Raw genomic sequence first — 12,979 nt, 5'->3', positions numbered from 1 at the left:
TAGTTGTATCCTCGCGCCTTAGCAAGGCGATGGAAGTTTTATATTGAAGAAGGGTCCTCGCGTTGTTTTTCGGTTTTCCTGTGCCGCTACTTTAGTTTCGACCTTTAAGGCCGGAGTTTAAGGGCGCGAAAGCCAGGATTGTATTTCGCAAAAAGAAAATTTTACCAGTATAATTAAAAATTAAGAAGCAGGAATAATTTAACTGATTAATAAAAGGAACTCAAATCTACAATATAAAGCGAAAAAAGTTTTGAAAATCTCGTAATGTTAATACATATGATTCGTAAACGCCTTCAATTGAAGCGTCATACCTCACGTATTCCGGAAAGTTCAAGTAGTTGAATCCCTGCGCCTTAGCAAGGCGATGGAAGCTAAATATTGAAGTAGCGTCCCTGTTTGGATTTTCGGCTTTCCTGTGCCGCCACTGCAGTTTCGACCGGTAAGGCCGGAGTTTTAGGGCGCTAAAGCCAGGATTGTACTTCGCAAAAAGAAAATTTTACAGAATAATTAAAAATTAAGAAGCAGGAATAATTTCACTAAATAATAAAAGGAACTCAAATCTACAATATAATTCAAAAAAAGTTTTGAAAATCTCGTAATGTAAATACATATGATTCGTAAACAAGTAAGTAATCGGTTTTGCCAAAAAAATTTTAAGTCTGTATAATTGATTCGTAAACGCCTTCAATTGAGGCGTTATACCTCACCATTCCGGAGAGTTCAAATCGTTGTATCCCTGCGCCTTAGTATAGGGCGATGGAAGTTTAATCTTGAAGTAGCGTCCCCGATCTGGAGACTTAAACGCCGGGAGTAAGAAAGCAAACGACAATTTGAAAATTGCAATTGTTGCTTCAGACTAAAATTGATGATTTTAAGCCAAAAAATGTGTGGCGATTTTTGGAAATTAATAAGAATTTACGGCTTATAGTGACGTTTCATTAAAATATTTCATAGAGAATGAAATATTTTTACTTTTTGACAGTCATTCAAAAGATCAATTGTTTTCCGAGATTTTTGATGAGGATTCCTTTTAAAGACAGCTACCTACCAATTTTGGATAATTTTGAAGGTGCCAAGATATCACTCTAAGCCACTTCCGCCATCTTGGAGCTTTGAAATTCAAAACTTTGACTGAAAAATCGACCTCTACGTGAAAGACATCCACTGCCAGCAAGTCTCACAAAAATGAATCAAGGAGGCTCGAAGATAGGATTTTAGGCCCCATCCAGTATAATGGATTTTTAAATTATGAAAATTTGAGTTGGAATTCAAGGTTTCCGTCAAAAAATGCCACCTTGTACCTAGTTTCAAGAAACGTCCAGGAGTGTATTGACGGCGGCAATCGTGATCTTCTGCCATCAATTCGAGGCGATACGCTTGAAGGCGCTCCGAGCAACTATATCACCACGGAGGTATTGCACAGTATCAGACGAAATTGAAGGCGCACTAACGTAGGCAACTTGACTGGTAGCGTTTATCATATGATATGCGACTCCTGTTCGATCAATTTCTTTGAAACTCAGTACCACGTGGTATTTTTTGACGGATAACCTGAATTTTAACTGACATTTTCATAATTCAAAATTCAAGATAGTGGATGTGGTCTAAGATGCTATCTCGGCACCTGTTTGATTCCTTTTTGTCAGCCTTGGTGGCAATGGATGTTTTTCACATAGAGATCGAATTTTCATACAAAATTGTAAAATTCAAAAGTCGGAGATGGCCGGTAGTGGCCGAGAACACTATCTTGGTGCCTTCGAAATTATTCGACTTTGCAATCGAGGTATCTATTCTTTTTAAGTTCAGCTTTAAATCGATGTACTCTCGGCTAACTGAAACCTCGATATCGGCTCGCTCTTCAACCGTTATGAAATGAATCTGTTCGTTTTATTTGTTTGTTTGTTTTTTTTTAAATTATTCATGCATTTATTAAGCGTGCCAGTAGGGCTCGCTTTTTGAAATCACTCGGATGTACCATAGTACAGCACACCGATCAACCAATGCTATTCAACGGGCCGTCCAAATATGTTTTCCTCGGACCCGTTTTTTTGTCTTTGAACCGTTATACTGCCAAGCCCTGATGGTCTTTTACCAAAAAACTGAATGAACTGCTGATTGGAAACCCTTGAGAACCAGCTGTTTAAGATTAGCATTAGCTTCATACCGCTCGCCGTCATGGCTTTTCATTCGTGAACCACCGCTAGCGCTATCTGCTGGAGAATTTAGAATGCTAAGTTCCTCCCCACCCGTTTTAATATGCCAGTGATCATATTGTGAGGCGTCCTATCCAAAGTCAACTGAATACATATATTGTAGATTGTTGTTAAAATACCAATAAAAAAAAAAAAAAAATAAAAAAAAAAAAAAAAAAAAAAAAAAAAAAAAAAAAAGTTGTTCGGCACGCTTTTCCAACATATTCATGTTGGATGTTTTTTTTTTATTCCATTTCAGACAGGAGTCGCATATCGCACGATCTATAACATGCTCACCGCTTGTTTTAACATGATCTCAAATTGCTATTTAATTGTAAACTAACAATCGATTAGAGATTAATTGGATAATTGTAAATCGATTAAGTACTATGCGCTCGACTTATTATTATGATTCGATCATCGGAACATGCCTAGTCTATGTTGTATCAGATTTTCCGTCAAAAAATGCCACCTGGCACCGAGTTTTAAAAAAATCGAGCGAACAGGAGTCGCAGATCGTACGATAAACGCTACTAGTCAATTTGCCTACGTTAGTGCGCCTTCATTTTCATCTGATACTGTGCAATACCTCTGTGGTGGAATAGTTGCTCGGAGCGCCTTCCACTGTATAGCTTCGTTATGATGGCAGAAGATCACGATTGCCGCTTTCACTTCAGCGTGTGTGGTTACACATTTTTTTGTTACTGGCGCGGTGGTGAGGTAAAAAACATTCATACCTCTCTTTGCGACGCGTTGCAAGTTTTTCACTTCCTTTTTCATGTGGGTAAACCAATAAGTATGGGAAAAAAACCTATTATTCGAATCGAAAAGGAAAGACAGCGCACATAGGATTGAAATGGTTGACTTGCTAGTCTGAAAAATTGTAATTTGAGAGTGCTTATTATTTCGTCCCTTAGTAAAATTTCTTTTATCCTAGCATTACGTCTTTCTTGAAGTTCTATCATAGATGATATTCCATCCTCGAAATTAGCAAAATCGGAGTCCGAAAAACATTTGTTTGCAAATTTTAAGAGTTGATTTGGTAGTTTTAACATTATTTTTAATCTTTTTCGTGGATAGAACCGTACTAATAAACTACCTTGTTCAGTGTTGGTATCAATTACAATGAATATTTTTTCAAATTTCTGGAGTAATAATTATTATTAAGTGGACCAAATACAGTTAATAAAGTGTCAGAGTGTAGAAGGCTTCAGTGCATCCTATGGCAATAAAATGGAATAGATTTTGAATTTTTTTAAAATTTCTGTTTTATAATCAGCACGGAGAAAAATGTATGGCTTTATAACTCACTTATAGTGGTTCATATGGAACACCACTATAATAGTCGTAAATAATCTAATGATTTTTGGTCTGTGAACCATATACTAAGGTATCTCGTACCATGCCAAGGTATATATATATATACCATAATTAAGGTATATGTGATATTATAATATGTTGCCTTTACTACAATTAGTATGGCGTTCCACATGAACCACTAATTTGTTTAGAAGCCATAGCTTCTTCTCAGCGAGTAAACAATCATACAGAATGTGCTAGTATACTTTAAAATTCCACGTGGAAATACTCTAATTTTATAATATGTTTCGCTGGCTCACAATCCCTCCAGAGCCTTTTCTATCATTATAAATTAAGTGTCTCTTAAACCTCCTTCTCACACAGCGCCTAAATAAATTTCTCACCAGGTGGAACCGGTACTGTGAACACGAATCACCACAGCCAAACTATCGCGGCAACATGGGTACATTTTATACACGCGACACTTTTAATTCTGCAATGATGCACCTGTTGTTTTGAGTTTGAGGTGCGACAGAAACAGTGCTGCGTCATGTTAACGACTAAAAAAATGGGGTTTGCAATCGCAAGAAAAGACGCGGCGATTTAATTATGTCACCAGCCAACACGCGACAAAAATTTGGTGCATAAATAGGTTCCAAAGTCGGCTGTTAAGTTCAGGATGTTTCATAAACTGTGAAGTTACCATTATTTTGATTGTTGTGATAGTGCGAGTTATAGGTAGCAATCCTCGTGAGATTTTCGAGGCACTCGGCTTAGAGATTACGTCTTGGAAGTCAAATTATTTTCCACTGATTCTTTAGTGTTTGGGTAAGTAAGTCACTTATGACAGTAAGAATTTTGTCTTTTTTCAGAAGTTTTACTTTTACGAATTAGATCTAGTAAAAGGAGTCTCTGTTTTAAAAACTGCCATAGGCGGATTCAGGGTGCGTACACCCCCCCCCCCCCTCCGTTCGCCTGAAAAAAAGGAGAACGAAAAAGAGCAGGAGGCAAAAGAGTAGGAAGAAAACGAGAAGGAAGAAAGAAGGAAGGAACATAGGAAATACGCTTACACTTGTTAATTATTAATCATGACGAAATTGACTCAAACTGCATATGCTGCATATACTGCTTCAAAAAGTTTCTGGAGAAGGCTTCGGACCCCCTTACCCCCCCCCCCCCCCCAATCAAGGTGTCTGGATCCGCAACTTCCCGAAGCAAATTTTTAATAAATGGTCCACATAGTTATTCTTGTATTCCCAAAAGAAGTAAAACCCGTTTTTAAAAATGCACATGCCTTTAAGAAAAAACTCCAAAAAAATACTTCTTTTGTTTAAAATCTCTTCTAACGGACAGTACAAAACGCAATGTCGGTCATTTTAAAATGATTTTCAGCTCAAATAACCAACTCTCAACTCGAGAAATTCCTGTTGCAGTTTTCGTGTGCGCAAAAGCTCAATTTTAGGAAAGATATTCGACCAGATTCACACAAGTTTGGAAAAATTGTAGTTTCTTTAAGATCTGCTGCCAAAAAAAAGTAGCTTGTAACATTTTTGTGAATAGCGTAATATCCAAATCATTGACATGATGCTATACAGCCGGTGATTTTTTGCTCACTTCGAAAACTGGAGACGAAATCTGCCGTGCTAAGGAAGAATGCCGTATGAACATTCGAGAGTTGCCAAATTTCCTTCAACAAAATTTGTTTTTTCTAGGAAAGTTATAAATATTTTTCCTTGAAATTTTCAGACGTTTTAGATCAAATTACAAACAAAATTATCTGCGAAATTGGTAGACAAGATTCAAACATTCTTCTGAAAATTAGTGATTTACGAGTCATATAGGTCGCTTTATAGCACTCCCTCGTGCTCTACGACACCTAACCTCCACTGCTCCACTCCTCCCTGTCGAACCTTAACCCTCCGGGACATTTCTGCTTCAATCTCCTCCCTCTCCCTCTCCAACCTCTCATTGGGCGCCCTCTGCACCTTCTCCCCGGAGGAACCCAATCAAGGACCTTCTTCGGCAACCTGTCTTCTGCCATTCTTTGAACATGACCATACCAAATAAGTTGTTTCGTCTTAATGTCATGCACGATGGTCTGTTTGGCATCCATGATCTCCCGTACCGTCTCATTCCTGACGCGATCCTTTCTGGAAATACCAGCGGATCTATTTCATTATTGTGTGAAAATTAGTGATTCGCCAGGTGAAATTTGGCAACGCCTAAAGGCTCACGCGGTATTTTTCCTTAGCACGCCAGAAATCTTACCGTACGTAATTTTCACATCAACTTCGTACCAATGCTCGTTCCTCTTTTCCAGTTAGGGTGCGCCACTGTGCACCGTTCCGCGACTCTCGCAGCACCTCCTTCCTCCTCGTCCTAGACAACTCTTCGCGACTTTCTTCTAACTGGCTAGAAACATCATGTTCCTCCCGACTGAAAGCGTCTTAATAATCATCCTCTTCAGCATCTCCGTAATGCCGTCAGCGTCATCCCCGGTGAGCGACTTTTCTTGACCCCGATGATCGAATCTGGGGAACATGATAAAGCGCAGCAAGCCGCGAGGGTCTCGATGTCTCAAGGCGTCGAGGGTTTCTCAGGGTTCATCACCGTCGACAAAACCAACGAGGCGAACCTGTTCTTCTGGATGTTCAAGCCTCTCGACAGGCACGTGGACTGGGAGAAGGCTCCGGTCATCATCTGGTTGCAGGGCGGCCCCGGAGCCTCCTCGCTCTTCGGGCTGTTCACCGAGATCGGTCCCTTCTTCGTCAGCGAGGCGCTTGTGCCGACAAGGCGCAAATATGCGTGGTGCCAGAACTACAACCTCCTCTTCATCGACAACCCGGTCGGTGCCGGCTTCAGCTTCGCGACGAAGGAGGCCGGGTACACCAAAACCGGGGACGACGTAACGAGACACCTCTACTTGTTCTTGCTCCAGTTCTACCGGATGTTCCCGCAACTGGCCGGGAACCGGTTGTTCCTCATGGGACAGTCTTATGCCGGCAAGTTCATCCCAGAGCTCGCTAAATTTATCCACGAGCGCAACGTGGAATTTTTAAACCACAAGAAAGAGCTTTCAAAGCACGGCAAAGGATCTTCTAAACAAAGCTTCTTCAACAAAGGATCTTCTAAACACAGCAAAGAATCTACAGATATCAAGGGCGATATCGTAATACGGTTGGAAGCCATCGCAATTGGCAACGGCTTGATTGACCCGTACCACATGATGCACTACTCAGACTACATGTACCAGCTAGGAATGATCGATGACAACGGTCGAACCGAGCTCCAAGGTCTTGAAAGTGAAACAAGGTTTGTCTTCTTCTATCTTGTTTAAAATTAATTTCATTTCAATAAGTGCAGCTTAATAACTGCACTTCATGTGGTCTTTTTCTCCCATGTTCACTGGAAAAAAACACACTGGGTTTAGAGTCCAGGCTCTTAAAAACATCGACAAGAAAAATACTCTTGATTCAATCAGATTTAAGCTTAAATCAAGAACCAAGCCTCTTAATTTGAGCGGGTTTCCTTTTGATTTAAGCTTATAAATCTGATTGAATCAAGAGTCCTTTTTCTTGTCGATGTTTTCTAGAGTCTGGACTCTAGAACCAATGTGTTTTTTTTTTCCAGTGTTTTATTGTTTTAACCGGAAATTGGACGATTTATCACCTCAAAACTGGCCTATGAATATCTTGACGACCCCAACAAAATGCAATCACAAAATGGGCCTGGGCCTGCGTTGCAAACACTTCATAGAGCAAAAATACGAGGGTCATCCAAAAAGTAAGGTTCCCTACCTTGTATCTTCCGGACGAAAAGAGACAAATCAAATCGGTAAAACTATACATATTAGACATACTCTAAGCTTTAAAACAAGCCCAAGTTCTTGAAAATTGATCAAAGAGTTCGCGAGAAATCTTATTTTTATTGAGACAACCTCCTGTCGCCGCGTGTCCACCTCCGGGGTCAGGATGCGCGGAGAGTCGAATATTTCAGACTCGAGTACTCGCCTCCAAACATCACATCAAAAAGGAATTTAAAAGTTTTCACTGAGTAGATCTTAACTTACTTTTTGACGTAGTACGTACATCTTTTTTGACAGTTCTGGCATCATTACAACAGCTTCTTGATGCCGTCTGCATAAAAGCTCTCGCCTTGGCTCCAAAACCAGTCATTGACAGAGCTCTGTAGTCTGCACTTCCAAATCAATTGTTTTGCGACGGGAAATTTTCCCTCAATCCCCTATAGGTACTCTCTTAATTTAGCCTTATGTTACTTTCATCTGTTCCCGAGCGGAAAAACTTCCACGATGAAAAGCGATTGCCAATCGATGCAGAGGTACAGATCGCTATACCAATGACTAGTTTCGGGGCCAAGGCGAGAGCTTTTACGCGGACGGCATCAAGAAGCCGATGTAATGATATCAGAAATGTCAAAAAAGATGTGAGGACTACGTTAAAAAGTAAGTTAAGCACGTCCACATAGTCCGCATGAACGTACTTCACACCGAAAAAAATTAAGATGTTGAATTAACATACTGCCCTGGTAAAAGCTGGCGATAAGAGCTGCGTTTCAAAATACCATAGGAATTCTTATAGCTGACTAAAGAAGGCTACAGAAAATCATATAGCTGGCTGTAGAGTGCGGAGAAATTCATACGGCCGGGCTATACGAAGCGATAAAAAATTATGCAGCCGAGCTATAGTTCCTATCGCCGGGATTTACACTTTATCGCCTGGCTGTTGCTTTTTCGCCATCGGCTATAAAAGGCTATAAGAAATTGTGTAGAAATTCGTGTGCTTTGTAAATCCTTAAGTTTTTACGGAATCACCTTAATATTGACAAAACACACATTATATTTTCCTTTAATACATATTTTTTTTTTATCAATTAAAATGAGAATAATCCATACAGGATGTGCAAACATTTCAAAATCATGAGTTGAATAACGCTGACTCCGCCAGATTAAATATTAGAGCCTAACACAAAGCGGAGCGGCAGCGCACTGGAGCCTTCAAACCTAACAGGGATACTTCACGCATTGCGCAATGCGTGAAGTATCCCTGTTAGGTTTGAAGGCGCCAATGCGCGTTTCGCGCTGGCTGCCCGCCTGCCGCGCCGCAGCGTGCCACGGCGCTTGAAGCAACTATTTCACACCAGAGGTATTGCACAGTATCATTCGAAACTAAAGGCGCTCTAATATATTTGTAATGGCAGGCATCCGTAAAAAGTACGGAGCTTTCCTCGCAAAATAAATCAAGATACTACGGCCCAAAAAGAGAGCAGTATTCCAAAAACTCACTAAGTCCTAGCATCCGTAATTAGTAACGTTTAGCATACACTTTTTCGCCTGGCTGTTGCTTAGTCGCCATCGGCTATAAAAGGCTATAAGAAATTATGTAGCCGGCTATAGAAGCTATTGGAAATCTTACAGCCAACTGTAGGTCTATGGTGTTTTGGAACACAGATTCTACTGCCAATTTTTACCAGGGTGGTCATTTAAGTAATGTGTCATGACCTCAAAGTGTTAACTGACATTGGGTACTGTTAATTGCATGTCTTGAAGATGTCAAGGTAACAGTAAAGGCAGTCGAGACAGGCCATTGCACATTTTACAGGGTGTCCCAGAATAAAGTACAAATATTGAAGAAGTCGATTCTTTGGGTCAGAAAAAGACGTTTTTGTTGTATATATTTTTTCCAAAAACTCTTTCTCCGGGGGCAACAACCCCCCAAAGTTGGAGGAAAAAATCGTATTTTTAACACTATGAAAATGTTTATCAACCAATATTAATGAAAATTGGTAATTGTGGGTATTTTTATCGTTCTTTTCATTTTTGACCTCCAAAAAAGAAGGAAAACTTATTTTGAGGGGGAGCTAAGGGGATATCAAACCTAAAAGTGGCCAAAATTAATGTTTCTAGCGACAAAACTTGACTTTTGACGGCACCATTAGATTTAGGGTTGAAAATTATTTAGAAACTGTGTCTAGCGTTTTTTCGCTATGACTCATCGTTTTCGAGATAATAGAGACTAAATGGAGCGCGGGTGGGAGCGAAGGAGGTGGGGGTGGCCCCCAGGAAGAGCATATTTGGGGAAAAATTTATACTACAAAAACGTGTTTTTTTTTTACCAAAACACTGAAAAAAATTCTCGGCGTTTTTACCAAGGTCCGTTGGTACCTTTACCAGCTCACTTTTTTCACCAATTATTGGTAATTTTACCAAGACTGACTGGTAAGCTTACCTAAAACCGGTATTTTTACTGTTTTTTTTTTCAGGTAAGAATACCAATTTTATTGGTAATCAATTCCCGGTAACTTTGCCATTTTATCTCGGTAATTCTACCACAGTCGATAAAAAATATTGGCATTTTTACCAAGGTCCAGTAAAATCACCGAGAAAGTTCAATAATTTTACCGAGATTCCTCGGTAAAATTATTGAATTTGATTTCTGGTAATTTTACCAAGAAAAAACTGGGATCAAATAGAACCCTGAATTCTTGATAATTTTACCCTTTTCTTAGTAAATACACCGAGATTTTTTTTTTCAGTGAAGAATCTACTCCTTCAATATCCGTACTTAATCGTGGGACACCCTGTCTAACAACCAAGATGTCAATCCAACATACTAATATTTGTAGGAGCTTTTTTTCCATGTAACAAAAGGTTATTGATTTTATGCTTTCACCCACGGCTCTTTTATTCATATCAGTTTTTTCTTTTCTCTTCCTCCCCGCTGGCCCGTTGAAGAAAGAACATCAAGAACAAAATGTATACCAAGGCCGTGAATCACTGGTACCTCATTATGAAAAAAATTTTGGACTGGGCAAAACTGAAAGAGTCATACAACTTTGTTCACGACACCAACGACTCCATGGCGTGGCAAAAATACCTGGAAAAAGCCACGACGAGGAAACTGATCCACGCAGGCAACCAAACGTTTCACTACATCAACAAAGAGGTTCCCAAGCGCATGAAGGACGATATCATGAGGTCTGCAAAGCCGGCGATCGAATTTCTTCTCAAGAATGAAGTCTGCGACGTCGTGATCTACTCCGGGCAACTGGACGTCCTCTGCGCCTACCCGCTGACTGTGAACGTCTTCCAGAAACTCGAGTGGCAACACGCCGATGACTACAAGAAGGCTGAGAGGTGCTACCTGGAGATGGACGGGGATGTCGTCGCCTACCGCAAGTCGGCCGGTCGTTTCATCGAGATTCTGTTCCGTGGCTGCGGACACATGGTGCCCGCAGACTGCCCGAAAGTAGCGTCCAGGTTCCTGGACGTGTTTGTCAATCAGAGAAGGAATCTCAAGTGTTCGAATGGAGCAGAGGAGTCTGATTCTGATGATGATGACTGAGCAAACTTTGGGCAGTATGATAAAAACTAGAGTACCGATATAGCGAGAGTGTAGACAAAATGGACTGCGTAAAACAGAAAGGAACCAAGCCACATCAGCTATTGCCAAATTTAATAGGGCAATTTAACGTGTTACATGAAAACGGTTGTGCGGATTTTCGTGCAAATTTCAGTGAAAATACTCCATGGTACGAAACAAATTTCTGGAAGTTTTCAAAGAAATCCGAACAAACGTTCTCTCGTAAAAAATTAAATTGCCCAGTTAAACTTGGCAGTAGCTGATGTGGCTTGGTTCCTTTCTGTTTAACTCGGTCCGAGTGTGAAACTTCGAAAATCCATCAGGCCTTCACCGATGACTCCGAGAATGAAGTTAGGGCCCAGACAATGCAGCCAACTCATGAATTTCAATCATTCAGAACGATTTACTAGTACAATAATTGTTAGGGACCGTCGTTTATAAAGCACGTACTTGACATAGTTTTTGCATAAATTTACTCATTGATGTATTTATGTGCATTCTTGGCCATCTTGGTTAGAATTGGAATCTGCAGACTGTGCAGGCTGGCAGTGATGAAATTTTATATGTTGGAAGTTGGTTAGAAGAATGGCTGCACTTTTGGGCCCTAAGCCTTCCATGAAGCGATCTGCCGAAACTCTCGCTACAATACAGGTACTCTAATAAAAGCTAAGGTTAATCGCGGACCGCGTTCAGCATAGAGTCTCTTTACAGAGAGAGTTGAGACAACGCTGCTTATGGATGTCACAAACGGGAATGAAGATCACATAAATCGAACGTTTTTGTAATCTTTGATCGTCCCATTCCCGCATTATAGCCTATCTCCGTTCCCTCTCTCATTTCGTTTGTTACTTTGCCGTACCCCCAATTCCCCGGTCCGTTCCAGTTTATAATCTCTGTCATTGGTGAAAATGTAATCTTTATTCCCGTTGTGACAATGTTAAGGCCTAAAATGCGGTAACCAATCAGAAGTAGATTCGCACTATCTTTACTCTCAGCATAAAGGGACTCTTGTTTAGCAGAAAGGAACCGAGCCGTATCAGCAGTTGCCAAATTTAACTGGGCACTTTAATTTTTTACAAGATTAAATTTATGAGGATTCCTTTGAAAATTTTGAGGAATCTGCTCCGTAATTTGCAGAAATTTCACTGAAATTTCCACAAAAATCCGCATAACTGTTTTCATGTAAAAAAAGTTAAATTACCCAATTAAATTTGGCAATGGGTGATGTGCTTGGCCTCTTTCTGTTTAACCAGGTCCGGTTTGTGTCTACCCAATTCCGCATATGGCCTTGTCTCCACAAGGCGTTTTCGAGGGATTTTTTGCCGAAAAAAATTAATGGTTTTGGAAACTTTACCGACTTGCGTCAGCTAAAGTCGAACATCTCTGCCTTATCTGTCCTAAGTTTCGGGGTGTGGATATTGCAGAATTTGTTTTTATTTAATTTATTTATTTAAGTTGATGGATCTATTTTATGCCAATAATTTGTAATGAAACAAGTATTTTAGCAAAATGTATTCGATATATCGATGTCTGCATGCGTACGCTCTCGATATAAATTTACCCATTCCAATCTATTCCAGATATTTATAACCTAATTCCTTATTTATGGTTGTACATGTGTACAATTTTTTTTTAAATTTGAGAGACTAACAACCTTTTAGTTTTAGTACTTTTTATGTTTATTAACCATACAAATACAAATAAAATTGAAATTTGCAAACGTTTCGGTAGCGGAATGCTCCTATTCTCACGGCATCTTGATAAAAAATTCAATCTTGAGGTGTAAAATGTTTTTAAAAAAAGTCTGTTACTCGCGTGCGATGATCTTTAATTGGAATAAAAAATCGCCGCAAGTGAGTAACAGAAATTTTTTTAAATTTTTTATCACAAATGACTTGTGGCGCCCCCCCCCCTCCACATAAAATCCTGTTGAAATTGGAGCAACTTCTAAGAATTTATTGATGCACATAGATACCATTTTCGAATTTATATATTATTATCTACTTGCGAAATTTAAAGTTTCAGTGACGCTCAGTTATCAGCTCAAAAAATAAAAGACGAGAGAAAATATGAGGCAACGTCTGATGCAGTTAGACTGAATCCAGCTAA

General features: G+C 39.8%; 1 protein-coding gene across 1 annotated transcript; it reads left to right on the top strand.

The window, feature by feature from the left end:
* Positions 1 to 3,947: 3,947 nt before the first annotated feature.
* On the top strand, positions 3,948 to 12,590 carry LOC109033970 (venom serine carboxypeptidase). The gene is made up of 3 exons (XM_072303598.1): positions 3,948 to 4,319; positions 5,812 to 6,803; positions 10,243 to 12,590. Exons 2-3 carry the CDS (start codon positions 6,013 to 6,015, stop codon positions 10,850 to 10,852), a joined length of 1,401 nt encoding a protein of 466 aa, XP_072159699.1. The 5' UTR covers positions 3,948 to 4,319; positions 5,812 to 6,012; the 3' UTR covers positions 10,853 to 12,590.
* The last annotated feature ends 389 nt before the right edge of the window (positions 12,591 to 12,979 follow it).

Source organism: Bemisia tabaci, chromosome 8 (genome assembly GCF_918797505.1).
Source record: "Bemisia tabaci chromosome 8, PGI_BMITA_v3".
In the NCBI taxonomy this organism is placed as follows: domain Eukaryota; kingdom Metazoa; phylum Arthropoda; class Insecta; order Hemiptera; family Aleyrodidae; genus Bemisia; species Bemisia tabaci.
This window is presented reverse-complemented; position numbering and strand designations above follow the sequence as displayed.

Excerpts from the sequence above, each read along its gene's own strand:
- LOC109033970 (XM_072303598.1), top strand. The coding sequence starts at position 6,013 with ATGATCGAATCTGGGGAACATGATAAAGCGCAGCAAGCCGCGAGGGTC. Across the intron at positions 6,804-10,242 it reads GGTCTTGAAAGTGAAACAAG|AAAGAACATCAAGAACAAAA; the intron begins GTTTGTCTTCTT and ends GGCCCGTTGAAG.